The sequence below is a fragment of the Tamandua tetradactyla genome, chromosome 3, assembly GCF_023851605.1.
Source record: "Tamandua tetradactyla isolate mTamTet1 chromosome 3, mTamTet1.pri, whole genome shotgun sequence".
NCBI lineage: Eukaryota > Metazoa > Chordata > Mammalia > Pilosa > Myrmecophagidae > Tamandua > Tamandua tetradactyla.
In genome coordinates this window covers 182,969,591-182,997,468 of record NC_135329.1, presented here as the reverse complement: position 1 = coordinate 182,997,468, position 27,878 = coordinate 182,969,591, and the positions used below count along the sequence as shown (strand labels likewise).

Here is a 27,878-nt window from a genome sequence, read left to right as displayed (position 1 = left end):
CGCCGGAAACGCGTGTCTCCCGGCCCGGGGCCGCCCGCCTCCGCCTGCCTCCGCCCTCCTAGCTCCGACTCCCGCCGTGCCCGCCTCCCGGCTCTCTGGCTCTTTAAATCCGGTTATTTCCGCCACCAACCTCCGGGCGGGGAAGGCGAAGCGCGCGCCACGCGAGGCCGCCTCCGGAGTCGTAAGTAGCGGCGAGGCTGCGCCTCAGGCCCGGGTGTACCGCGGACCCCGCTTCGGGGCAGCCTGGGGGCGTCCTCGGCACTCGGCAGGGGAAGTTCTTGGCCCTCCCGGGGCGGGGTGTACCCCAAGCGGTCGGCGGGCCCCGAAAGGCCCCGTGAACCCCCACTCCCTATAATCCCCATGCCCGCTTCCGGAGCTCTGGAGCCCGCGGGACGGAAGGGCCTGTCCATCCACCATTTAGAGGAGCTGGGCCGAGTTTCGGGGGACTCCTGGGAGGCCTTCGAGCCGCGGACGCCCAAATCGCCCGGACTGGATGCTCCGCTGTCCTCGTGGAATCCCCCAAAGTCTTTCACTCCCAGTCTTGAGGAGATGGAACAGCGTTGTCCATATGTATCCGGCTGGCAGGATAATAAAAATGTTAGCACCGAGTCCAAGTGCAAGTTTGGGTCCCTTTTTGTCACCAAACCAAACCAGCCTTCCGGCGGCGGGTCGGGGCAGTTTAGAAGGCGTTGCTTTTTTCTGATGGCGCGGGGACCCGTGGCCCTCACCTAGGTTCTGCGTACGGTTATTCCACTCCGGCTTGATCCTGTGCTAACCATGGAATGGGTAGGGCATCCCGTGGGAGTCGTGACGTTCTGTCTCTTTTTCTCCAAGCAGATCTTGAATTCAGAGCTAAAGCTCACTTCCCATACCATTTGCAGAGGGAATCAGAAACAAACCTTCTTTTGAACTTAGAAAATGATCTTAAAAAGCATTTGGAGCTTTTTACTTAAGAAATAATGCATTTTCTGACCAGAGCGTCACCCAGGATTCTTTTGCACGACAGATTTGAGGGGAGCAGAGAGCTGGGTGCGGGCAAAATGGCCCTGGTTCCCTATGAGGAGGCCGCAGGAATTGGGTTGCAGAAATTCCACAAGCCTCTTGCCACCTTCTCTTTTGCAAACCGCACGATCCAGATTCGGCAGGACTGGAGGCAGCTGGGAGTCGCTGCAGTGGTTTGGGACGCAGTAAGTAGTCCCCCGGCTTCCGAAAACGTCCGCTGGTCGATAAACGGCATGTTTAAAAATAACAGCTTTATTGAGATAATTCACTTGTCACACAGTTCACCTGTTTAAAGAGCACAATTCACTGGATTTTAGTATATTCACTGAATTGTTCTACCCTCACTATAATCAAGTTTTTTTCTTTTTAGAATTCGTTGTTTTTAATTTTATCTTACTACAATCAACTTTAGAACATTTTCTAAATGTTCTAAAATGTCCCCCCCCCCCCCACGAAAAGAACCCATACCCGTTAGCAGCCACTCCTCTTGTCTCCTCACCACAGACTGCATGTTAAGGGTGAGGGAAAGCTTCGGGTGGTTATATGACTTGCCAGGAGTTACCCAGCAGATGAGGGGGGGGGGGGGGCCTGAGAGGAAAGCCAATGGCCTCAACTACTCTTGACATCTATTAAGTTAGCCTTTTAAAAATATTACATGAAGAATATAATGAAATAACAACCCCCCAAAAGGAGACTACTTTTTTTTTTTTTTTTTTAGGTTTTCTATAGTTGTGACCATTGCAAAAATTATAATTGCTTTTCATCCTCTCTCAGCTCTGTTCTGTTAACCACTTGAGGGCAGCCACTATCTTATTTATCCTTGTGCCCTCAGCATCCAGCCGGCACCTGGGATTCAGTAGGAGTTTAATTAATATTTATTAAATGGTTGGCATATATATATATAGTTTTACATTCTTAACATTGTGTTAGGAATGTTAGGTAAACATTTAGGAATAAAAAATGTTACTATATTCGAATCCAGTAGTACCCCTGTAACTACATTAAAGCTATTCACAGAATGAGTAATAAAGATAAATCGTGAGGATGGGAAGCCTCGCCTCGCCAAGAAAAGGAATTGCTAATTATAATTTATCCCCATTGGAATAATAAGAGGCCCTGAAAACCAAATTATGTTAGTAGTATACAATTCTTTTATAGAATCATAAGTGAATGCTAACTCACATATCCAAAGTATCCAAAACTTTGGCAAAACTTACTTTCTGCCCAGAATATATGGTGAGGGCCCCTATGGGGCAGTGACTGTTCTGAGTCACAGGTGAGCAGGGCGAGGGAACCCAGTTCAGGGAGTCTTGGGTGGAGCTCTGCTAGTTTTCTCTGGCCAAGGAGGGGGCCTTGCTATCCTTGGTTAGAATTTGGTTTAGGAGCTGGACATTCCCTTAAGCAAAATCACAGATTGTTCATGTCAGTTCTTCCAGAATAGTTTCATAAGCCACAGATGTAAAAGAACTATGTCAGTAAGAAATTAAACTCCCGGATTCAAGCAGAACCCTCTCTCGGGTTGGGCAGTATCATTGACCACTGTCAACCCCATGAGGCACTTAGGTGGGGCTTGGGGAAGCTGTGCTGTGGGGCAGTGTGCCTCTGCTTGCATTTGAAGGTCACTTCATGGCAGCAGCTAAGTTCCTGTGTGTGGGTTCTTAAATTGAGAATTGAAACTTGCAGTGGGAGAGGGTGTAGGGTATGTGTGTGTGCGTGCCAGTGTGTAGCCTACCTGAAACCCTGCAGCTCCTGAAGAACTTGCCAAGCTTAATCATAATTTCACTTGTGTTTTGCCTCAGGCTGTTGTTCTTTCCACATACCTGGAGATGGGAGCTGTGGAGCTCAGGGGCTGCTCTGCTGTGGAGCTGGGCGCCGGCACAGGGCTGGTGGGCATAGTGGCGGCTCTGCTGGGTGAGTGTGATGCATTGGCTCCCTCTTTATTAAGCAGAACTTATCGAAAGGTGCATTGGCTGTTTTCTTAGCACAAAACCCACCAATGGTTTTCCCCTTATTGGGTGATTTTCTTTCCCCTCTACTTATGAGTTGTGGGCCAATTGCTGGTGTTCTTAATTTCTGCCAGGTTAACAGGCTAATATATTTACTTTCTCTCTCTACTATCTTACTATACTATCATGGGAGATTCTTTAGCCCCTTTCAGTTCTCTGGGGCCAATAATACGATCTTAAGGTGATTTGGACTTTAGGGAGAATAATCTTACCTATGTATATAGATTTTTACAGTTTAAGATGCTTTCCTGGACATCATCAAATTTAACCCTGTGAGGTAGGTAAAGCAGATAGTCTCTTCCCTTCATATCTGAGGAAACTTTGCTGGTTTTTCTCTTCTAGGGAGGTAAGCCCCACTACAGTTTGTACTGACATCTTATATTAAAAAATTATGTTAATAGTATACAGTTCTGAATCATTATCAACGTTGGTCATTCCTTTGTTTGTTATACAGACATTAATTTAGTCTTGGAGCATTTTAAAGCTTATTAATTTTCTTATTCATGTTGACTTCTTTCTACAACTTCTCGCCCACACTGCCCAGGCTAGCCAATGATGAGGATAGGTCAGGTTTAAGATGCCATGTATAACATTCATTGCTATCACTTTAGTGTATCACTAACATTACTAGTTGTGCTTCTCAAACTTTAACATGCATATGAATCAGCTGGGGCTCTGGTTCTAATGCAGTTTCTGATTCAGTGAGGGTCTAGTGTGGGGCCTGGGAGTTTGCCTTTCTAACAGGCTCCCAGGTTGTGATGAGGCTCCCAGATTGTGATGATGCCATCTCTGATAGCAGCCGTCTAGGATTCCAGAGTATTTTTAGCTCAACACATTTTCTGTAGGTACTTGAAAATTCCTTAAGGCCCATCTTGCGTTCTGCTGGTTTTTTTTTTTTTTTCAGGTGCTCATTTGTCTTCTAAGACTCTCTTTTCTGTTAACTGTTGCTTCCCAAAGCTTGGTGTAGGGTGTGGGCAGAAGTGATGGTTAAAAATATATATAAATTGATCAGGTGTCTGTCTAAAACCACAGCACTTTTAGTCATTGATGAGGCCCTTGCTGATACACTGCCTTTTGCTCTCCTTAGACTAGCCTGACAACATTCCCTTGTAAGGTAGGTATTATTTTAAATTTTCATTGTTCAAATGAAACTGGGGTTTCCAGAGATAAACCACTTTCTGAAATCCTGATCAGTGGAAAGCAGGGACTCAAAACCAGGCTTCCCAGTCCCAGCAGCCCAAGTTATTTTCTTTGCATGACACCATCTACCCTCTCTATAGATATGAGGAGAGTTAATTGAAGGGAAAATTAGGTTTCTTCTGTTTCTTGCTGAGGACAAGGGTTCATGCAAAACATTATTGACAGGTACAGTGATGTATTAGTATGATAAAAGTGAATAAGGTTACTCTAAGTCCAACACAGCAAGGAAAATCATTACCCTCTGCCCCAATGTGGGACATGACATCCATGGGTAACAGTTTCCCTGGCAACGTGGGACATGACTTCTAAGGATGAGCCTAGCCCTCGTGCCATGGGATTGACAATGCCTTCCTGACCAAAAGGGGCTAAAGAATTGTAACAAAATAAGGTATCAGTGGCTAAGAGAGTTCAAGTAGAGTGGAGAGGTTATTCTGGAGGCTGCTCTTATGCAAGCTTCAGCTAGATACTGCTAATTACCATGGTTTGCCAACCCTAGCCAAAACCTTATATGCAAAGTCTTTTATGCTCTAAGATTACTTTCTAGAAACCTACGACCTCCAGATGGTACCTAGGCAAGATAAGTCCTGAAATCCAGAGGGGCCAGCCTCTCCAAGAACATCAACTGGTTCCATACCCTATCCTATATTATCAATAGCCCTTTTCAACATGAAAAAGTTAGAATGGGCATAGCCCACATATCCCTAAAGATTGGGAGAAGGATCAAAGTAGAAGGAGGCATTATAACAGAGAAGAGAGGATTTAAGAAATAAGTTTGACTGCTGAATCATTTTATTGATATTTCTTTTAATTCTCCAATGTCTTAGAGCAGCTAGAAGGAGAAACCTGAAATTGTGGAACTGTAACCCATACCAAACTCTGAAATCTGTTCTATAACTAGTTGCTCTAATGCACATCAAAATTTTATTGCTTTTTGGTAAATATATTATATTCCACAATAAAAAAATGTTTTAAAAAAGTGCATAGGTTTAGAGTTATATTTGTCTTTGATATCTTTTTTAACTCTTACTAGCTGTGTAAACTTAGGCAAATTAATTAACCTCTAATCTTCAATTTTTTTCATCTTAAAATGGGGATAATAATAGTATTCACCCCGCAATGAAGATCAAACGCGATCATGGACAGAATTCTGTCTGTTCATTGGAAGGTACAAAGTGAATGCTCAACATCTGTTCATTGCTAGTCAGAGTATTTCTATTTCTGATCTAAAAATCTAGATCTGTGGGTTTGGAAAAGTCAGGATAAGTGTTTCACAAACTATTACAGAGTAAAGGACTGATTAGATGTTGCTACAAAAGACTTGGTTGGTTCTGTTCTTGGGCTGGAACAATAGAGCAGCAAATGGTATTCTCTTGACTGGAAGATCTGCTTCCCAGCCTTGCTTCATTGTTTCACTGTTACCCTTCTGAGGCTTTTCTGCCCTGTGGGAACCAAAAGCAGAATTCACTATGACCTTGTTTCTTTTTCCCGTGATACTTGGTATTCTCTCCACCTCTATTTCAGCTTTATCACATTTCATTCCAGGCAGTTGTTTCATGTGTTTGTCACTTGTGGTGGGCAGAGGCTGTGGAGGACTGGGATTGTGGCTCATTCTGCCTGTTGTCCGCCATAAAACAGTGCCTGCTACGTGCAGTAGCTCCTCAACTTGTTCTGTGATAACAATGAACAAATTAGGTTGAGGGCTATTTCAAAGTCATGAAAATTACTGTTTCTGTTATGAAACATAACTCTCTTATCAAAACAAAACCTAAAAGCAGTCTAAAGAACAGAAAAGAAAACCCCAGCAATAATTCTAATTGGTCCTGACACTGCAATGTAATTATCATTAGCATTTGGGTGTGTTTCCTTCCATTCTTTCTCCCCATTCATATTTGCAACCATAGTTATGTGTACATTTAGTTATGTATACATACACGTATAGATGATGTTTTATTTAGTATATCATAAGCATTTTTCTGTGCTTACTACATGATTCTCATATGTACTATTTGTAAAGGCTACAAACTATCAGGCTGGGTCCTGGCCCACGCTCTTTCCAAAACTAAACGCGCAAAACAAAGAAAGAAAAACAAACAAAAATTTAACACATTATGCTGCAGTAACGGGATACTCATATGGAAAAAGAATGAAATGTGACCCTGGACATATAGCATACCAAAACAAAAGTATTAGGCTTGAGAAGTTTTTTTTTTCCCTTTTTCTAAAAATGTTTTTTATTGTGAAATACAGCATGTACACAAAGAAAAGAAGGAAAAAGCAATAATTTTCAAAGTTCATTATAGTGATTAGCAGTCATACTCATTTGTTAAATTGTATTTTCTCTGTTATAATTCTTCTTTCTCCTTTGATTCTTTTCCCAATCTATAAGGCTCCTTAGGCAATGCCTGTTCTGCCTTTTTCATGTTGAGAAGATGTGTTGGCACTAAAGGATAGGGGGATGTAATTAGTTGATAATCTTAGAGAGGATGGTTCCTTTGGGTTTCAGGATTTATCTGGCCTAGCCACCCTCTTGAAATGATAGGTTCCAGGAAAGCAAACTTAGTGCATGAAATTTTTTAAAAGTCTCAGTTCGAGCCCTAGGTCTTCTTAAGAGTTAACAGGAGTTAACTGGTTTAGTAAATCATGGCAATTAGCACTATATAGCTGAAGCTTGAATAAAGGTAGCTTCTAGAATAGCCTCTTGACTCTATTTGATCTATCTGAGCCACTGATGCCTTATTTTATTACACTTCCTCTCCTCCTTTTGCCCTTTTGGTCAAGAAGGTGTTGTCCCCTGATGCCAAGGCCAGACTCATCCCTAGGAGTCATGTCCCATGTTACCAGAGAGACCTTTACCCCTGTATGTCATGACCAATGTCGGGGGAGGATGATGATTTTCCTTTCAGAGTTGGCCTTAGAGAGAGAGGCCACATTTGAGCAACAAAAGAAGTTTCTTGGAAGCAACTTTCAGGTTTCATCATAGGTAGTCTTAGCTGTTCCACTACAGAAATAAGTTTCATAAGAGCAAGCCTTAAAATCAAGTCTTGGCCTATTTTCTTGGGAGTCCTGAGTTGTTGAGAGGATACCTGGGGTTTCCCAGATGGGAAAGTTTAATAGTTCCATATATATATTTTTTCCCTTTGGACCCTCAAGGGATTCTACCAATTTTTTTTTTTTTAGTACAATAGTATTTTTAATATGCAAAGAATTCATACAAACACTAAAATGGTAAGACCTCAAAAGCAAAATGGGTAAAATAGCAGAGAAAGACGATTTACAAAAGGGCTGATATATTAGTTTGCAAGCTGCCAGAATGCAACATATCTGAAACTGAACAGCTTTTAAAAAGGGGAATTTATTAAGTTGTAAGTTTACAGTTCTAAGGCTGTGAAAATGTCCAAATAAAGCATCTGAGGAAAGATATCTTGGTTCAAGAAGGCTAATGATTTTCAGAGTTTCTCTCTTAGCTGGAAAGGCATGTGGCGATGTCTGCTAGCTTTCTCTCCTTATTTTTTCAGCGGCTTCCATGGGGCTGTGTCTGTTCAGTTGGCTCTATCAGTTCTGGTGGCTCTGTAGCTTTTCCCAAAATAGTTCCCTCATAAAGGGCTTGAGTAAGCAACCCCATCTTGAATGGGTGGAGACATATCCCCATGAAACTATCTAATCAAAAATTAACACCTACAGTTGGGTGGGTCGCATCTCCATGGAAACAAGGAGATGGCTTTTCTGGGGTACACAATAGAGTCAGACCCGCAGAGCTGATGATAAACATGAAGATGGCATATAACCCCGTTAATAATCAAAGAAGTACAAATTAAAACAACTGTGGTCTACTCTATACGTTCACTAATCTACTAATACTTTTTAAATTATGAATTTACTATAGTCCAAGATGTATCTGAGTATTACATTAAGCCATACAGAATTACAAGGGCTCATTCCTGTTCTGGACTCCAGGAGATTGGGTTGTTTAAATGAACTGTCCAGACAAAGGTTGTTTTAGATTGTGTTACAGAAAATTTAGGTTCTAGGCATAATAAACCTCTCTGCTTTTGGTCTTATATAGTAGGTGAAGGTTTAGAGTACATACACTATCATCTTTTACCCTGTATTTTAATTTACCTTAGTCCTAGCCAAATTGCCTTCTTTTTTTATCTCTAATTGAGGCCTGATCTCTTTCTCAGTTACTTGAACTGTTACTGTTTATAGCTATGCTAACTTTCAGGGCTGCAGCAGTCCATTTCTGGGTTTTAGTGTCCCAGGGTTACTCAGAGTTCCAGAGAAATACCAGCTGATACACATATAGCTCAGTATCTCAGAATCTAGAAATGTGGCTGCTGTAAGGGCTTACAGTTTAGGCTCCAATTTTCTTATAAGTATTTTCAGAAAGAGACCTTAGCATATTCTTTTGTTTCTGGCTTGTTTTATACAACACATTATCTGGAAGGTTTATTCAGTTTGTTGCATGTCTCTCAACATCTTTCCTTTTTTTTTTTTCTTTTTGATGTCCTTTCTTTTTGTAACTCTACCATATTCCATCATATAAATGTATCCCAGTTCGCCATTCTGCTCAGTCACTGTACCTGTTAGCTCTCTCCATCTATTAGACCTCATGGATAATGTCCAAAATAAACAAACCATGTTTTACAGTATCTTCACTTGATTGTACAATCAGCAGCACTCTCAATTTTAGAGAATTTTCACTGGGCCATAGAGACAAAGAACTGACAAATACAGCCTCACCAAATATCAAATCAAAACTACCCCTTATTGAGAGGCTAAACCTGCTGATAATTATACCTAAGAGTTACCCCAGAGACCCTCTTTTATTGCTCAGATGTGGCCTCTCTCTCTAAGCCACTGACCTCCTCACTATGTGGGACATAACTCCCAGCAGTGTAAATCTCTCTGGCAACGTGGGCCCTGACTCCCAGGGATGAGCTGGGCAACCTGGCATCATCAGAATGAGAAAGCCTTCTTGACCAAAAGGAAGAAGAGAGAAATGAGATAAAATAAAGTCTCAGTGATTGAGAGATTACAAAAAGAGTTGGGAGGTTATTGTTGAGGTTATTCTTACGTATTATATAGCTGTCCCTTTTTAGTTTATAGTGTATTGTAGTAACTAGAGGGAAGCACCTGAAACTGTTAAACTGTGTTGCTGTAGCCTTGATTCTTGAAGAAGACTGTATAACTATGTAACTTTTACAATGTGATTTTGTGATTGTGAAAACCTTGTGTCTGAGGTTCCTTTTGTCCAGGGTATGGACAGATGAGTAAAAAAAACCAACCAGGATAAAAAAATAAATAACTAGTTGGGGGAGATAAAGAGTAAAAATTGGGTAGATTGAAATACTGTGGGTCAGTGAGAGGGAAGGGAAGGGGTATGGGATGTGTGAGTTTTTTCTTTTTTTATTTCTTTTTCTGGAGTGATGCAAATGTTCTAAAAATTATCATCATGAAGAATATATAACTGTGATATTGTGAGCCACTGATTGTATAATATGGTTGGGACTGTACATGTGTGGGTATTTCTCAATAAAAATATATATTTAAAAAAAACCAAAAAACAAAATTATCCCTATCACTTGTCCCTCCCCCTCAATTAGGTGCCCCTGTTAATGCCATGGTACTGTTGATGTCTTCCTGTTAACTGTTGACCACAGCATGCAATTTTAGTTTTCCCCCTATACCCCTCTACTATTGACTTTTTATCCATTACCAAATTTGAAATAGTTCATGCAAGAACTTATTTATAATTGTATGGAATTATTAGTTATAACCCCACTAATTACTAGTTACTGTCACTTCTGTCTGTTCCCTTGCATTTAAGTTCAGCCTTATTGGGTAGACTGGAGAGGCTTTGATGTTAAGTTAAGAGAAAGTTAATCTCTTTAAGATGGAAATGGTTAAAATTAAAACAGGTAGTGATTTTGAAAGGGTTTTAAAGGCATTTTCATTGTTTGAAATCTTAGTAATTTATTCATGAATTCAAGGAGCACCTAGCATGTTCTAGGTGCTGTGGATACAGCAGTAAACAGAAGTGGGCAGGTAACTGCCCTTGACTGCATGATTTTCTGTGTATACCATTTCTGTTACTGCATCATCACTTTTTCCCTTTTGTCCTGATCATTCCCGTCAGCATACAAACTTGCTATTATTTCTCCCATATTAAAAATATAATAATAAAAACCTGTTAAGTGGCTGTTTCTAGGTCTATAGTAGGAAATATAAAAGAAAAGCCTGAGATATCTTGTCACATCAGATAGCAAGGACGCTATCAGGGATGACTCTGGTTGTGCCAGAAGGCCACTGGCTAAAGACATCAATAAAGATAGTAGCTACCATGGATTGAAATACGGTAACTCTATTTAACTGATGAGTTCATCATGCAAGAAAGAAAAGAAAACAAATTGGTCATTGATTTAGTTTCCTTGTTGCTAAAGGAAATACCATGCAATGAAGTGGTTGGCTTAAACAATGGGAATTTATTGGCTCAGTTTTGAGGCCAGGAGAAGTCTGAAATCAAGGTGTCATCAGGGGGATACCTTCTTTCTGAAGACTGCAGTTGTGAAGCTGACTGTTGGTTATCCTTGGTTACATGGCAATGCATGTGGTAGCCTCCCCTGGCTTCTCTTTTTTCTTTTGGGTTCCATTTACTTTCAGCTTCTGGTTGCTCTTTCTGTGGCTTTTCTCTCTCTCTCTCTCTGACTTTCCTATAAGGCCTTCAGTAGGAGGATTAAGACCCTTCCTGGTCCACACCCTATCTGAAGTAACCTCACAAAAAGTCCTGTTACAAGGGTTCACACTCACAGGAGCGGATTAAGTTTAAGAACATGTTTTCCTGGGGTATATAGCTCCAAACCACCATAATCAACTTTGGAGGCTGCTGAGAAACCAACTTTTATTTTGAATCTGGATAGAAATAAATAGGGAGAAAGGAAAAGTGTGTAGCCTGCCTTTCCTATACAAAATAAGTAACCTAGTAGTCATTGAGGGAGAAACATTTCTTTATAGAAGTTCCTGGACAAATAGACGCAGAAGGAATCTAATGAGTTAAGGATCTAGGAATTTACTATCAATGGCTGCTCCGATCACAAAAAGAGAACCTAACAGACATTACATATCTGTTGATGAAGAAAACACCACCGTCTCTGAAATAGTTTTGTTCAAAAAATCAAACTCAAACAAATTTATAAGGGATACTGAGGACTGAGGAATGTGCTAAACTACACCAAGGATGGAATTAGCAAAATCCAGACTGGGAAACTGCAGGACACATGATCTGTTTTTTTCCTAAATTGCAAGGAAAGAAAAGATGGTGGGGAAACTGATAGACATCATCTTAAGACATCATCTTCACCATCCTCCCTCCTCCAAACAAACAAAAAACAAAACTGCATGGGTGGTTCAGTGGTATAATACTCGCCTACCATGTGGGAGACCTAGGTTCATTCCCTGCCTATGTACCCGAAAACCAAAACAAAACAAAAAACTGCAGGCAAAACCTGATGTTTAGGGATAGTCATTTGGGTGCTGAAATCCCAGTGAATAGTGAGGGAGTGATAAATTCCAGTGAATAGTAAGCAAGTAATTACCATGAAGTCAGGTGAGTGGTTGACTTCTGGGAGGGTTGTGTTTGGGAGATGGCTTATGCAGGGTGGCTAGGGGTGGTTGCAGCAAGTTGCAAGCCACTGATGTCCTTCACCTGATGTTTTGTGGTGGCCTCCTCACTGGTCTCACTTCTGCCCTTGCTATACTGCCTGACAAATACTTGAGTGACTCATGATATTTGTTGAATTGATGGATGTCACAGGGGAATGGCTAACTGATACTAACATCCTATTTAGACGTCTGTGTACTCCTAGCTAGTTAGAAGTAGCCTCAGACATTTTGGAGACAGGCATTAGAGGAAGTCTACATCTAAGAGCTATTAAAATGAACATCGAGAGATGTGCAAAAGACTAGACCATCCATTATTGCATTATTGCAGTATTGAGGGTGTGAGAAATCCTCAAATAAAGTTCTAATCCAAACCAGGAAAACTTCAAGACTGCCTGTGAAATTTTTTATCAGGAGAGAGAAAAACTGTCATTGAATTCTGCTCAATGAGTAGCACATCATCTAGTAAGAAATGGTCAGGATGGTAGGTCCAAGCTTGTAAAATCCAACAACTTAAGCATTTTCATCAGTATCATTTTTGGACTGTTCATGGTGAAGTGAATTCCATACTGTCCTAATGCTAGATATCATGATAAATGTAAGCTGCCACTGAAATGATGCTTATTACAGCTGATGTGGAAACCCATGTGGGGAAATTATCTATTGTGATTACAATCTGAGGAAGGATGCAAATAAAGAATTTTAGAAAAGAAGGAAACATAATTGTAGAACTTAGAATTTGTGGGACCAAAACTAAATAGGGTTACCCTTATACTGTTACTGCAATGTAGATGAGGTATTTCAAGGATGACCTTATGTGGTTCCTTCACCTTAAGGATAACTAACTACCAGTTGTCTTACTCTCAGCCATGTTGGTTAAAAAATCAGATCTTTTAGTTTCATCATAAACAACCCACAAGAAGCAGGTTGATTAATAAAATATCGCTTCATTAATGTTCTAAACTGCATATAAAATCTCAGCACTTTAATATCATCTAGTGTTTCAACGTACAGCCCTTTTATATAACCTAATAACTTCTAAGTTTACCATTTTTCAATGAGTAAATATGTTATATAAATACACATAGGTGGGCTACTTCATACTAGCATAAGACAGGTGGACTGGGATCTCCTAGTCACCAATTACTATTTCTCGATTCTTTTTTAAGGTTTAATGACAGAGAGCAACCTTTCCCTGCTTTTCATCTTATTTTTGTAATAGTTGGTTCCCAGATTTTTCATAGGCCATTTTACCCTGAGACCTGTGATGACTTGAAGACATTGATCTGATGAAGAAAGTATAGTGATAGACCCCTGTAGAGGGTAAGATTGCTCTGCTTGTGGAATTCAGAGGCATCAGATTATTTTCATTTGGTGACTCTGCATTTCTGGTACACCTTCAGCAAACAGCGGATGTGTCATAGAGGCCATGCAGAAGGACCTGTTCCGATGCATTGCAGCCACCCATGAAGGATATGATATTCTGTATATTGGGTAGAATGTGTAGAGACCCTCTCGCCTGTTTAACTTGATCTCCTCTCTGTCGATTAGATTTGTACTGATGAGCACCTTACTTTCTCTTTGTTCCACATTCTAGGTGCTCATGTGACTATCACAGATCGAAAAGTAGCATTAGAATTTCTTAAATCAAACGTTCAAACCAACTTACCTCCCCATATCCAGCCCAAAGCTGTTGTTAAGGAGCTGACTTGGGGACAAAATTTGGGGAGTTTTTCACCTGGAGAATTTGACCTGATACTTGGAGCTGATATCATATATTTAGAAGAAACATTTACAGATCTTCTTCAAACTCTGGAACATCTCTGCAGCGACCACTCTGTGATTCTTTTAGCTTGTCGAATTCGTTATGAACGGGATAACAACTTCTTAGCAATGCTGGAGAGGCAATTTACTGTAAGTAAGGTACACTATGACCCTGGAAAAGATGTACATATTTACAAAGCACAGAAACAAAACCAAAGGGAGGACTTATAGTTGGCTATAATTCATAAATTTATAACATATAATAGTAAAGTATATAATGTCAATGAGTATGTCAATTAAGGTCATAGGCTGGGAATATGCCGTATTTAATTAAATGGCTTGCTTTATTAAAAGTCAGACCAATAGTTCTCAAAGACTAGAGCACACATGCAGTTTTATAACACAGCAGTGCTTTGTCCTATTAGCTGTGGCTTTTTAGTCATGTTTTACTCACTTTGAAGTTCAATGAATATTAAAGAAAAGTGCCTGAGATTTTGGTTGATGTTTCTCTGTCCCATTGTTGTTCCCTCTTAAGTTTTCATTGATTATATGATGAAGGGCTAGTATAATAGTGTCTTCAAAACTGCATTATTTTGGTAAGGTTAAATCATGCAAATTATTAAAAAACATTAAGATATATAATGTTTAGCTCAGTTTTCTTATTTTTTCCACATATCAAACACAAGGTTTAATATAGATCACCTGAACTGTTGATGCTGTTGAAATCTTCATCTGCCCATTTAAGTCTTTGAATATTTTTGGTTATTTGAGATTAGAATGAGAGCTTTCTGGAGAGTCTCTTATATTTTCTTGGCTTACTTTCAGATTTACGTATAGAAATAAAGGAATAAATAAAAATGTAATTTTATGTGCTTTTTGAAAACACATGAAATCTTGGACCTGCATGTGCTGTGCATAGGTATTTCTTCAAATCAAAAGCTGTGGCTTTCCCTTCAGCTTTACCCTTTCTCATGTATGTGTGTTTTTTTTTTTAGACTTTTCCTGCTTTCTTAGAATACAGAGAATGAAAATGAAAAAGTCTTATCCCTCTGTGAAAGTTAGCTCCTCAAGGATAAGTTCCTTCGGTATCATACTTGTAATTACTTAATCAATGTCCATATTCTTTACTAGACTGTAAGCTTCTTTAAGGCAGAGAATGCTTCTGCCTTTCTTTGTTGCCTCTGCCTAATATACCACAGCTACCCAAATATTTATTGAATGAAAAGATACATTCCAAGTAGAGGGTATTGATCATTGGTTAAATGGCTGCTACATTGTTTTATGATTATCTTTGAAAGAATTTATAAAGTCACATACACATATACCTGGCTTTTTTCAGTGTAAAGCTGGCAACAGCTTAAACAAATCTAGATCACAGGAAATTTCAATATGGCATTTGGTACTAGAGGTAAATTTCCTTTGCAGAACATCAGAAACAAGACCTTTTTTCTCACTCTTACCCTTTTATGAATACCTTGGATGTGAAATTACCCGATGTATTACTTTCTACATATATTTTAAATAGGGGTTTTATTTTAATAAAGTTGAATTAAAAATAGAGTGTTCTGTAATATACCAGTCTAACAATACTGATAAATGCACATGGAATGGAAATAGTCATAGTTTGAGTCCATAAAATGCCAAAACTGTAGAATGAACATGGTCTTTTAAAACAAGTAAAATAAAAGCCCTGTAGTAATACCAACACTAATGAAAAGCCAGTCCAAGTTTGGTATGTTACTGAAATGAATATACTAGAGTTCAACTTCTTTGCTTAAAGGTCAGAACTTTGGAGATGGATATTAAAATGGGTGCATGTAGGGCCTGGGTGTGGGGTGATAGGGTTATGTTTTACATTTTCCTAAAATATTAACTAAGAATCAGAAAAGTTGAAGATAATTTTTTTCCCCTCTGTCCTTCAAATAGAAGAGGCACAAAAAATTTAGCTGGAATAGTTTGGTTGTATAAGTGAAAAGCAACTTTTCTTTTTTGGGGGTTTAGATATAGGTTGTTTCACATCAGGTTTGCAAGAAGTTTAAATGGAAAATCAGTACCGCTGAGGGAGTGAAAGAAGCAGGATTGGAAAAAGGAGAAATTGGGTGGTATGCAGTCAGGTAAGTTCTCAGCCAATTCTTTGGAGCTGCCTCATGAGGCAAGGGGGCAGGTGTTTATACTTGTGTGGATTAGGCATTGGATGCAAGAGGTAACCTTGGGCTGGCAGATCCCTTGAGCTGAAGACAATCACTGGACACTCAGCTGAGTGCCATCAGCCACTAACATTCCTAGGAACTGGGGAAATGGCGGAAACTGGATGGCCTACCACAGTATCCACTACAAATGTCAGTGAAATTGTGACATTTTTCACTTATGCTGAAACTTTTCATATATCTTATAAATGCATATTTTAAGTGTGCTTGCTTTGTCCACAAGTTAAAGATAGAAACCTAGTCAAAACCTACTTTAGTAAGCCTTGACTCTCAAATTTCTTAATTTCTTTAAATTTATGCTGTTAAGTATTCCAGGGGTATCACTAACTTTTCCCCAATGAATATCAAATACTGCTGTGAAGATGCTATGATAAAAATGTCTAGAACTACCACTATAAAGTATGCTGTTGTACTTTATAGATTACCTCAAAGGGCATCTTGTTTTAGTTCACAATTGAACTATCTGAAGCCCTGGTAACATTTTTAAATAGTTACTAATGGAACATTTATTTTCACACAAAAGGGTTGGAATTCTAATGCATCAAAATTGTTACTTTTTCTTAGTTGAACACTAGATTGAAAGGGCAGACGCCGTATTTCTTGAGCTTTTTCCTCTAGCAGAATGTTTTACACACAAAATGTATATGTGCAAGTACGTGGAATGAAAACTGCTAGGAAAATTTTCATGTAACTGTATCGTGAGTCATTTTTTGTTTTAAACAAGAGTTAAAAAAAAGTTTGTTTTACCTCAGAATTTGCACTCACCTTAATATATCCATACAACATATGCCTTCCCTCTCAAATATCTAGAATTAGCTGCTTTGGGCCAGTAGTAATGATTATCCATCTTCCACATAGCCATATTTAAATAGTATGTCAAACCTTTACATTGAAACAATACAAGATATCAGGGCTAAATTGTTAAGATATTATATACTACTTGTAGAAAATGTTTGCAGTTACTGACGAGCCTTTATTTTTCAAATTAAAGACATGACCAAAAACATTTTGGAAAATACAGATGCAGAATCCAAAACCAAAATTTGGCAAGAGATCTTGAGACTAGAAAGAGCCACATAACATAAAAATGAGAGGATGGAGAATGTGAGGGCAGTTCAGTGGTAGAACTGTTGCCTGCCAGGCAGGAGACCTGGGCTCGATTCCCGGCTCATACACTTCCCCAGAAAACAAGACAAAAACCCAACCGAACAAAAATTCAACAAACGGTATTGCAATAACAGGATACTCACATGGAAAAAGAATGAAATGTGACCACATTCAAGAAAAAGAGGATGGGAAAAATTGTAGCTATTGAAGTGGTGTGCTTGCATGTTTTAGTACCTTGCAAATTGTGTGGTTAAAAGTAAATAGATGTTGTTCCTCTGTAAATGCCTCACTGTTAACATGAACCAGTTTCAGTGAAAAGGATTAAGGGGAGATAACAAAGTTCATCAGAATTTCCCGGGTCTAAAAATACCAAAAATACTATGTTGATCAGTTTTTAAAATATATAGGCGAGTGAAATAAGCCTTGGTTGCACTAGTATTGTGCTTGCTTAGGCAGGAGATTTCATTGCAATAAACAGGTCAGTGTATGGATTAGCAAAATTTGATGGGTTTGTAATTAGTGGATCAATCTTTAATCAGCAAAAAAAAAAAAAAAAAAAAAAAAGGGAGCAATTCCCTGTGTTAAATGCTTGGAATTTTAGTTAATGATTTTGTAATCTTCAAGGCTATATATGAATTGCTAGTTTTGTCCTTGGAAATAATCAAGTACAATCCCACAAAGTTTTCAAGTGTGAAATTTTTAATGACCAATTCTTTAAGACTAGGTTACATAATAGCAGCAATGCAGAAGCTGTGGAATTTAATAGTAATAACATTATCTGGAATATTTTATTTTACCAAATACAGTTTATGCTCTTGGAAGACAAGAATTTATATAAGCTTATATATTTCTTTTTTATTTCAATTAACACAGTGCTCTGTTCATAAAGGGAGCTCAATAAACTTTTACTTATGAAATTATGGACTCCTTTGCAGATTAGCCACTTTATTAAATTACCTAATTTGTGTGTTTTATTTCTCTTTGCTGTATGTAGGGATAAATACACTCAGGAATATTAAAATATAAGTGTATATTCTCAATCAATAACAAAGTTACCATGAATTTATCTAAAAAAATCCACCTCCAAGAATCAATTCTACTTAATCTCTGTACTTTTAGTTTGAGTAGCTGACACATTTTCTGCCAATTATTACATTCTTAACAAAACAAAAATAAAACCTTAAGTACTTAAAAAAATCACTATATAATGTATCCAGGATTGCAAATGATCCTAGATAAAGGCTCTAATTTAATGGCGGAATACACATCCTTTATTTTATGGTCAGAGAAATAGTCATAATCCTGCTGCTCCTCAGAACATTTACCTAGAGGGAAGTATCATTTAAAAATTCTTTACAGGAACGAGGCTAGTTATTTACGAGTAGGGGCCCTGTTCTAGGAAATTGGAGACTTGGGTTCTCATCATAGCACTGATGTGAGCTGCATATAATCTGGGCAGTCCTCAGCTCTTTTTTTTTTTTTTTTTACCTTAAAACGTGAGGATTTGATTACTATCTCTGAATCTCTTTCAGCTCTAAAATCATGTTACACTTTTCTTTCTACAACCAGAAAAGGTAGCATATGTAAAACTAAGTTTCTTTGCTGAGAATAGTGTTTGAGGGAGACTAGAAGGGAGACTGTGTAACTGAAGAGGGAAAAAGGCCTACCAAGTTCTTAATTAATGTAAGGCTGTTTCTATTTCTTAGTCTTCCTTAGGAAAAAAAATAGAGATTGTGAAATTTGACGTTTAAAAAAACCCAAGCCAACCAACATGGTATTTTTATTAATTTAGCAGATTCTTAAAAATGCTTAGGTTACAGCCTCCAAATAAAACAGTACTTCAAAAAGAACAGAATTTGCACTCAATACCTATGCTGGAGATATACAAGCTTATTTATAACTATACAGGCTTGGGTATGACTGTTAAGAATCAAAAGTTTCAAATAGCTCAAAGGTCCAGAAGAGGCACTGGTAAAATGAATTATGACTTACATATAATGGGATACAGCACACATTAGAGTGAGGCAGATGTACATATACTGAAATAGACCTAATTCCAAGGCACATCAGTGAAAAAAGCAAAGTGCAGAACTTTCATAAGTCATCATTTGTGTAAAAAAGATATAGGGAAGGTGGTGAGACTAGACATTTATGTGTAAGTACAGATTATCACCAAAGAGCCACAAGAAACTGCTTTTCACCTTTTGCCCCTTTCTATTTTGTTTTCTTCAAATGTATTACCTCAAAAAACAAAAATCCCTAAATTACAAATTAAGAAGGAAACTCTTTAGTTCTTTAATACAATGGCAGATATAGCCAGCATAATAAACACATCTTGGCAATTATCACAAAATAATCTAAGAATAAATGCATCTGCTTATTTTCAGACACTGAATCAATTGTATAGGAAAAAAATTCCTCATCCCCTCCCTTTCCCTTCCAATTTTGGTATGATATAGAATATTAGATTTGCAAGGGGACCTGAGAGTTACCTTTTCATATTGCTCTTCCAACGCAAGCATGCATGCATTTTATGACACTGGAGACACCTGGTCATGTCTCCTATCAGTTGTCTCAATAAGGCAGTAAACATCTCCAGATGTTCAAATAGGCACTATTCAATCTTAAGGAGAAAACAAAATCTTGCACTAAAATTTTGGATGTACAGGAAAATGAATTAAAAACAACTGCTCCTGTTGCTTGAATGAGTTTTCTGTTGCTTGCAAGACAAGCTTGTGATGTATTCTAACATAACTTGTGCTCATTTAACAAAAGTAACAAACCCAAGTCCACAAAAATATAGTGTATCACTTCTGTTGAAAAACAAAATATAAGGAGAGCCCATCCACAAAAAAGAGACTTACAGAGTTTTAAAAAGCATGTTTATGTGACTGCACATAAATGTTTGTGTAAAAAGAGCATTATGACAGTTGATACCACAAAGATTACAGTAAGAAAAAGCACTTTATGACATATTTCACAAATTCACAAGGATCACTTTAATATACAAAGCAACTGCTATCATTTCGAACACAAAGCAGCTAATATGTACATAGTGTTAATAAAATGCATTATAACTCAGTACATTTATTTTCTCTTTACAGATAAAGCACAAAAAAGATTTAGGTAAAAAAATTAAAACAGGGATGTTTCTAGAATGTAGGGAATTTTATTAGAAATGTATTTCCCTCATATAGTTTAGTATTCAACTCCAATAGAAATATCAGAGTTAAAAGCAATACCCTGTTTTGTGCTGATAGTTTTGGGAGGAGGTATTAATTACCCCAATCCTCCAGAAAGAACCCAAAAACCAAAACACCTTTCCCTCTAGAAACTTCCCTGATTATTTTGTTTCTAAAAAGTCTCAAGTGATACATCTAGGTTAAAAATAATTCCTTTTGGGGGAATGACAGTTGACATGTGGACAAATCAGGGACAACTTTACACAGAAAAACTGCTAACTAGCACTCTGCTTTTGCCACCCCTAATAAATCTATACTCACTGAAAAATGTTGACAAGTTATATCCCACTTTTAATATAAATAATTTTATTACATACACAAATTGGAGTGGCACCTGGATAAAAATATGTCTAAGAAACATTTACCAATTCCATTTTAAAAACATAAGAAAATAACCCCCCCACCCCCAACACAAAGATAATTTCTCTTGGCCTCCTAACATACGATCATTATCTGCAGGGACTTTCCTTCTTCCCTTCCAATTTTAAACCTATTTCAGATTTACTCTAATAGCGGAGATGCTCTTCAGTTGGATAGAAGCTTGGAAATGCCATATTTCTATTATGGGCAAGTATTAAAAAAAATGCCTCTATAAAGTAGGTAAAATTTGAAATTCCTACTGTCTGACCTTTTTCAGACATTTCCTGAGGATTGTTCATTTACCTTTTCCTTGCTGGCAGAACAGTTCAAAACATATCATGTTGTATCCCAGCTAGGACCTGCACCCACAGTACCAGAATGCAGACAAGTCAATATTTTCTTTCTGTGCTAAACAACTCTGCCTGTTTATAACATCAACTTGCTTCACAGGCTTTGTTCTATTTTTTTAATTTTCCTTTTTTTAAAAAATAAATTTCAAGCTAAAACACCTGAAATATAATTCCTCCATTCAAATGTTATCTGGTCCCTCTTAAGTTTTCCCGGAGGACACATACAAAGGCTTAAGCTACATTCACTAATCAATAAGAACTTATCATAAATGGATGAGACAGATGGAATTTCAGCACCCTGTTTGATTTATTTGAAATTCTTCCATACTGGCTCAGCTTCATGATATGTTCAAACCCCTCAAGGTTAAGTGCCCCTCCTAATCATTGATTCTAGAAAGTCAAGGAAACCAGTTCCTAGTAGATACAGTGACTGTGCAGTCAATTTTAAAAAGTCAACAATATTAACATTAAAATATTCAAGATGTATCTAAGTCACCAAACAAAAACTTCTGTTTGTGCTTTGTACAACTGAGTGAATAAATTTACCCCACACAACTCTTCACCTATAGGCTTGCTAATATGCATCCTCACTTCTCACCCCTCCTCATCTGAAACCAGTCAAATTTAGGCAGCATTTCTTTGATGTTAACAAGGCCAATTGAAAATGAAAATTTTAGTCAAAGCGTTACATGTGGTCTCCACGATGATAGCCTTTAGAAATCTATTCTGGACAAATTCATGGGTATCTTGGCACCCTACAGATGTATTAATGTTGGGGTAAGGACTAAAGTCTCATTTAAAATTATAAATATCATTCATTTGAACTACTTTTCCTCCCACCTTTATCTATGATGAAAATAAGATAGGGTTTGAGCCCAACTTTTAATTAATTGGGCAAGTCAAATATATTTCCTGACATTTCTCTTGTACAATTATTTTTCAAGGTTTCCCTTTAGGTGCTAAAATATTTTAATCAATGCAAAACTTCCATAAAGTCATCTGATTTGAATAGTGGAGAAAGACACAGAAAGTTAGTTGACAATTAATGAGGGAATTTCTCAAGTTGCTAATACCCAAACTGGGTCATTTAAAAAAGTGCCAAGTTACACCAAACATTTACAAAGAATGTTTTGTAATATAATCCCAATATACAGCTTTTGAATTAGGTCAACGGGAAACAATATACCAAATTTTCAGGGCTACAAAGGCAGGCTCTTGAAAATAACAGAAAAGGTGTATAATCGCTGTTTCTAAAACTTACTGTAATTCAGATCTTAACTTTTAACCTTATTTAAGGTGGTCTTCAAAATAAGCAGAGACTAATACATGCTAAGAGCTGTCTGTAGCTGATTACAGAGTTAAGAACTTATTAAATATGAAAAGAAGATATCTAGTTGAAATCAGTTCAAATAAATAAAGCATCTTTGTTTAAAACAAATTTATTTCTTCCTAAGCCTTTGTATGATTCCACACATCACCCAAATGGTCAAAATGATAGTAGGGACTAGGCCTGAGAGACAGAGATGAACTTCAGCCAGATGATCTCTGATCGGGACAGCCTGCCGGACTGGTATTGTGCTTTCAGACACTAGCACTGCTGCTGACCTACCATCAAAACACATTTTCTGACAAAATCCCTCCCCCAGGATGATTGCTGAAAAAATCAGTGGTTCCTTTTATAAGTTATATTCAAAATGTTCTTACCACTGTTACAGCTGCCAGAGACAAAGTATAAAAACTGAATACTCTTGGGGGTAAGTTTTCAAGTGACTAGAAACATATTTAAAAATATCAAGCCAAAAGAAACTAACAACAAAGCAAAATACTTGGAAGAAAATTAGAAGTTAATAATCAATCATGAGTGCTGGAGTAATGCAGTCCAAAAAACTACCAAAAGTAATGCAATAGAGCACACAAAAATGTAAAATTTCATCTGACCTCAATATACTATAATACTCAGCATTCCTGGCGTAAGAGCTCTCAGAGCTTCAGATTATATACTGTGTGTGTATATACATATATATGTACACATATATTATACAAATGCCATTTTTTCCCAATGAACAGCACCTATGACAAGATTATGGATGCCAATAAGGTACTTGAATTTGAAAACGAATGAACTTAAAATTGTATCTAATTTGTTAACAGTATGAATACATTGGATCTAGCCCTTTCTAAACAACTTTTCAGTTAAATACTATCAAAGCTTGAAAACTCATAAGAGTAATATATCAAAAATAAACCCCTTCCCACTTTGTTTTCATTAGAGTTAATCTGTCCCATAGATAAAAGTGCCACATGGCCCTGTATTTGCAAAGTGAGTGATACCAAACTTGTATTTTCTACAGCAAATCAGTAGCATATGTACAGATTCCTATGAGGACATTTTCATTCCCTTTTGGCCAATATGAACAGAAAAACGTTTATTATTGGTAACGTGGCCACGCATTGTTGGCTACAAGATTTTTTTAAAAATTATATAATTTTCTTAATAAAGATTCTCAAAGTTGCATGCTTAAAAAACAAACCCCTTTTCCAAATCTCTTTAAAACAAAAAACAAGTCTGCACAAAAAAAATGCTTGGTTTCTATCTCTATAAACTGAAATCTTCAAGTCTATCCAAGGGTCTAAAACAGGTTGAGCAACAGAATATATTTTTTACCTCGCCACTAAGTTACTGACTTTAAACCAGTGTAATCATCCTCAAGGAATAAAGGACCAGGTCATTAGAACTTAAGAATCCAACCAACTAATCATGTATGTGACTGCCTTGATTTATCAGGGACTAAGAGGACCACCAACTCATTTCCTAATTTAAATGGAAAGCCTCAATTTCCAAAAAACAGACAAGTTTAGAGTAGAGGATAAAATTTTCTGAACAGCAGGCAATTTACATTTGCATACAGATTTGTGATTTCACTTGGGTTCTGGTAAACCAGTTTTGAAAAATAACATATCTATGCTGGGATACAAACAACTTATATGCTACAACTTTCCGTTAGCTCAGCAGGATAAACATCAAACTTTACAGTTGTTTGAAAGCCTTCTTGCGAATCTGGTCAATTGTCCAAATATAAAGACTATATCACTTAATTCTTAGAATGATGCTCCTTCATAAACTTTGTTCATCCTTGAAAAAAGACAATGGTTTGTTACAAACGAAAATATATTGTTTATGAATATTAATTAAAAATCTTACTTTTCAAAATGGACCAATTAATCAATTCATATCTGCATATTCTGTTAACTTAGTTTTCTTAAATAATCTGACTCAATAAATAAACATTAATTTTCCAAGTTTCTTGACTCTTTTAAAAGGAATTTCTTTCTTAAATAAAGTTATAATCTAACATTATGTCAACCTTCAATTTTTAAAAATCACCTCAGTCTTATTAATTTTCTTTTAAAGAGTAACTTTTAGATTTATCAGGCTTAGTAAAATAAGCATTAATAATTAAATGAAGTATTGTAAATACTATGGATATACATAAATATAGAACTGTTTATAGTCAGGAGATAAATATGTATATCCTTTATAAAATGACAAAGTTTATATAGCATATTGGAAAGCTAAAGCTTAACTACCCTTTTTTGGGGAAAACAATAACAAAGTTTTACGTGATTGATAATTGAAATATTGTAGTACAGCAATCATTCAAATAGGTCTAAAGAAAATTAGTTTCCTTGAATACACACAACATTGTACTTTTTAGAACCTTACCCTTATAATTTCTTTCATTAAAAAACTTCACTCAAGATACTCTTCAATTATGTTAACACAGCAAAGATTTAAAATCAGTATTTTTTACAATGTATTTCATAAATGAATATGCCATTTTGCTTCATTTAACATCTTGAAGGCTTTCCTGGGGATGGTACAATGTAAGTACAAAGGGGGCAGTAAAATTAAAAATATCTTCTTTAGTAAATGAGGAACAATATAAATATTTTGGAAGGCAGGGACAAAAACATTTATTTAAAAACCTTTATATAGATAAGGGGTTGGTTTACTAATGAGCATCGTTCTATAAGTATTTAGTATTAACTACAACAAAAGCTTTGTACTTTTATTTACTTTGGTTTAATTAAAAATCTAAATACCTAGCTTTTCATTCAGTTGGTTACTTCTCTTAATGTATTCAAAATGTTGAACACATAAGAAAACTGAATTAAGAAGCAATAACTGACCTGTGGAAGAGCTGTAGTTTAATACCAAATGTTTTGAAAAACCAACAGATTTTCAGTTTTGAGGAAGAGAATGTACACAGAAAGTACTTCAAATTCATTCCTGATTTCTTCAACACCATACCAAAACTTTTTTTTAGAGGGTATGTAACAATTTTACATAATTCACAATGAAAATGTGAAAATGTCAATTTGGCAATCAACACTTCTTCATTGCACCTTACTTACTTTATGCATGTGGCCCACACATTACGTCAGCTCAAGAGGCTAGGGTAATTCTGTCCCTAAGGCAATCAAGGAGCTCAGCACAAACCTTGAAATCATTTCTAAAAAAGATTTTCAGTTTCTCATTCACCCCTATTAATTTACAAGTAAACAAATTATTACTTCTTGAGGAGGGTGGGGGTTGAAAAGCAGAAGTTTCTTCATGATTCCTGGCGTTGAAAACTTCTTGAGGGGAGAAGTGGAGGCAGGTATTGGAACATTCACAGTTTAATGCAAAAGCACAAATGAACAAAATTCTGTAGTTGCTTTCAGGCAGTTTTGCGCATAGAAAAAAAGAAATCTTTAGAAAATAAAATGTTTATTTTGCCTTTCTGGTTGTGGCCAAGCCAGTCCTTTTTCCACCTTAAATGGTGAAAATTTAAATCCCATATTAATCTGATTTGTGGCAATAAAGGTCCTTAAGTGCTTTGAGCTCCTCAATCAGTGTCTTGTTTTGGTTTTCAAGAACTGCCACCCTGTTTTCTAAACATTTCACATATTCCTTCTTCTTCCTACGACACTCTCGTGCTGCTTCCCTACAAGTAAAAAAGAACAGTAAATATCATCATATATTATTTCTGTGTCATTTATTTTGGGTTGGACAATACATTTTTAAAAGAGAATTTACTCAAACATTTTTACATATATATCAGACATTTGAAAGAATATGCAGAGTTACTACTAGCAGTATAATAGAAAAAAGTATACGACAGAAGTTTGATTTTAAAAAGTGAACCCCCTCAAAAAATAAAACAGTGAAAATCCTATAAAAATTAAATAAGCTGAATAATCACTTAAAAATTGCATGATCCTGCATTGTTAATTAAAATGTCCGGTATCCAATCTACAAAAGTAGATTTCTATCCATATTAACAACTAAAAAGAATAAAGCTTACATTTCATGAAAACATTTTTTTTAACTAGAAAATATGTTACAAACTTGTCATTTTAGGACAATAAAGAAACTCTAACACAACACTTAAAATAATAAATGAATTTATTTTTTAGCAAGCTGCTAATTCCAAATTACTAAACTTCTTTAAAACTCTATGTGGGTTTTGTTTCTTTTTCTGAATTAATGCAAATGTTCTAAGAAATGATGAATATGCAACTAGGTGATGATATTGTGAATTACTGATTATGTATATTGTTTCATTTTGTTTCTTATTTTTTTAATTAATAAATAAATTAGAGGGACCCGCAGACAGACGAGCGCCACATACTGGGCAGGATAAGAAAAACAGAGCCCAGAGAATTCAAAGGAAAATCTTTCAACCTGCTGGGTCCCACATCCAGGGAAATCTGATTAAATGCCCAGACACCAGCAGAAAATAACGGATCATGCTAGGAAAATTGAAGATATGGCCCAGTCAAAGGAACAAACTAATAGTTCAAATGAGATACAGGAGCTGAGACAACTAATTCTGAATATACGAACAGAAATGGAAAACCTCTTCAAAAACCAAATCAATAAATTGAGGGAGGACATGAAGAAGACATGGGCTGAACAAAAAGAAGAAATAGAAAGTTTGAAAAAACAAATCACAGAACTTATGGGATTGAAGGACAAAGTAGAAAAGATGGAAAAAACAATGGATACCTACAATGGTAGATTTAAAGAGACAGAAGATAGAATTAGTGAACTGGAGGATGGAACATCTGAATTCCAAAAAGAAACAGAAACTATAGGGAAAAGAATGGAAACATTTGAGAAGAGGATCAGGGAACTGAATGATAATATGAAGCGCACAAATATACGTGTTGTGGGTGTCCCAGAAGGAGAAGAGAAGGGAAAAGGAGGAGAAAAACTAATGGAAGAAATTTTCACTGAAAATTTCCCAACTTTTATGAAAGACCTAAAATTACAGATCCAAGAAGTGCAGCGCACCCCAAAGAGAAAAGACCCAAATAGGCGTTCTCCAAGGCACTTACTAGTTAGAATGTCAGAGGTCGAAGAGAAAGAGAGGATCTTGAAAGCAGCAAGAGAAAAACAATCCATCACATACAAGGGAGACCCAATAAGACTACGTGTAGATTTCTCAGCAGAAACCATGGAAGCTAGAAGACAGTGGGATGATATATTTAAATTACTAAAAGAGAAAAACTGCCAACCAAAACTTCTATATCCAGCAAAATTGTCCTTCAAAAATGAGGGAGAAATTAAAACATTTTCAGACAAAAAGTCACTGAGAGAATTTGTGACCAAGGGACCAGCTCTGCAAGAAATACTAAAAGGAGCACTAGAGTCAGACAGGAAAAGACAGAAGAGAGAGATGCAGAGAAGAGTGTAGAAAGAAGGAAAATCAGATATGATATCTATAATACAAAAGGCAAAAGGTAGAGGAAAATATTATCCAAACAGTAATAACACTAAATGTTAATGGACGGAATTCCCCAATCAAAAGATATAGACTGCCTGAATGGATTAAAAAACAGGATCCTTCTATATGCTGTTTACAAGAAACACATCTTAGACCCAAAGATAAACATAGGTTGAAAGTGAAAGGTTGGGAAAAGATATTTCATGCAAAT

General features: G+C 36.9%; 2 protein-coding genes across 9 annotated transcripts in view; one reads left to right on the top strand and one right to left on the bottom strand.

The window, feature by feature from the left end:
* Nucleotides 1-20: 20 nt before the first annotated feature.
* Nucleotides 21-24,947, top strand: METTL21A (methyltransferase 21A, HSPA lysine). Of its 2 annotated transcripts, none has more exons than XM_077154886.1 (4): nucleotides 21-181; nucleotides 838-1,187; nucleotides 2,802-2,913; nucleotides 13,462-24,947. In XM_077154886.1, the coding sequence occupies exons 2-4, from the start codon at nucleotides 960-962 to the stop codon at nucleotides 13,857-13,859; spliced, it is 738 nt and encodes a 245-aa protein (XP_077011001.1). In that variant the 5' UTR covers nucleotides 21-181; nucleotides 838-959; the 3' UTR covers nucleotides 13,860-24,947. The 2 variants fall into 2 exon arrangements, with proteins under 2 accessions (XP_077011001.1, XP_077011002.1); XM_077154887.1 differs by having other exon boundaries at nucleotides 22-181; nucleotides 1,007-1,187.
* CREB1 (cAMP responsive element binding protein 1) overlaps nucleotides 17,624-27,878 on the bottom strand; it is a 90,710-nt gene continuing 80,455 nt past the window's right edge. For 6 of the 7 annotated variants that reach the window (XM_077154881.1, XM_077154880.1, XM_077154878.1 and 3 more), the window contains one exon: nucleotides 17,624-25,882. In XM_077154881.1, the coding sequence (XP_077010996.1) occupies nucleotides 25,738-25,882 (145 nt within the window). In that variant the 3' untranslated portion in view covers nucleotides 17,624-25,737. The remainder of the gene's footprint in view (nucleotides 25,883-27,878) is intronic. The other variant, XR_013173017.1, reaches the window with a different exon arrangement.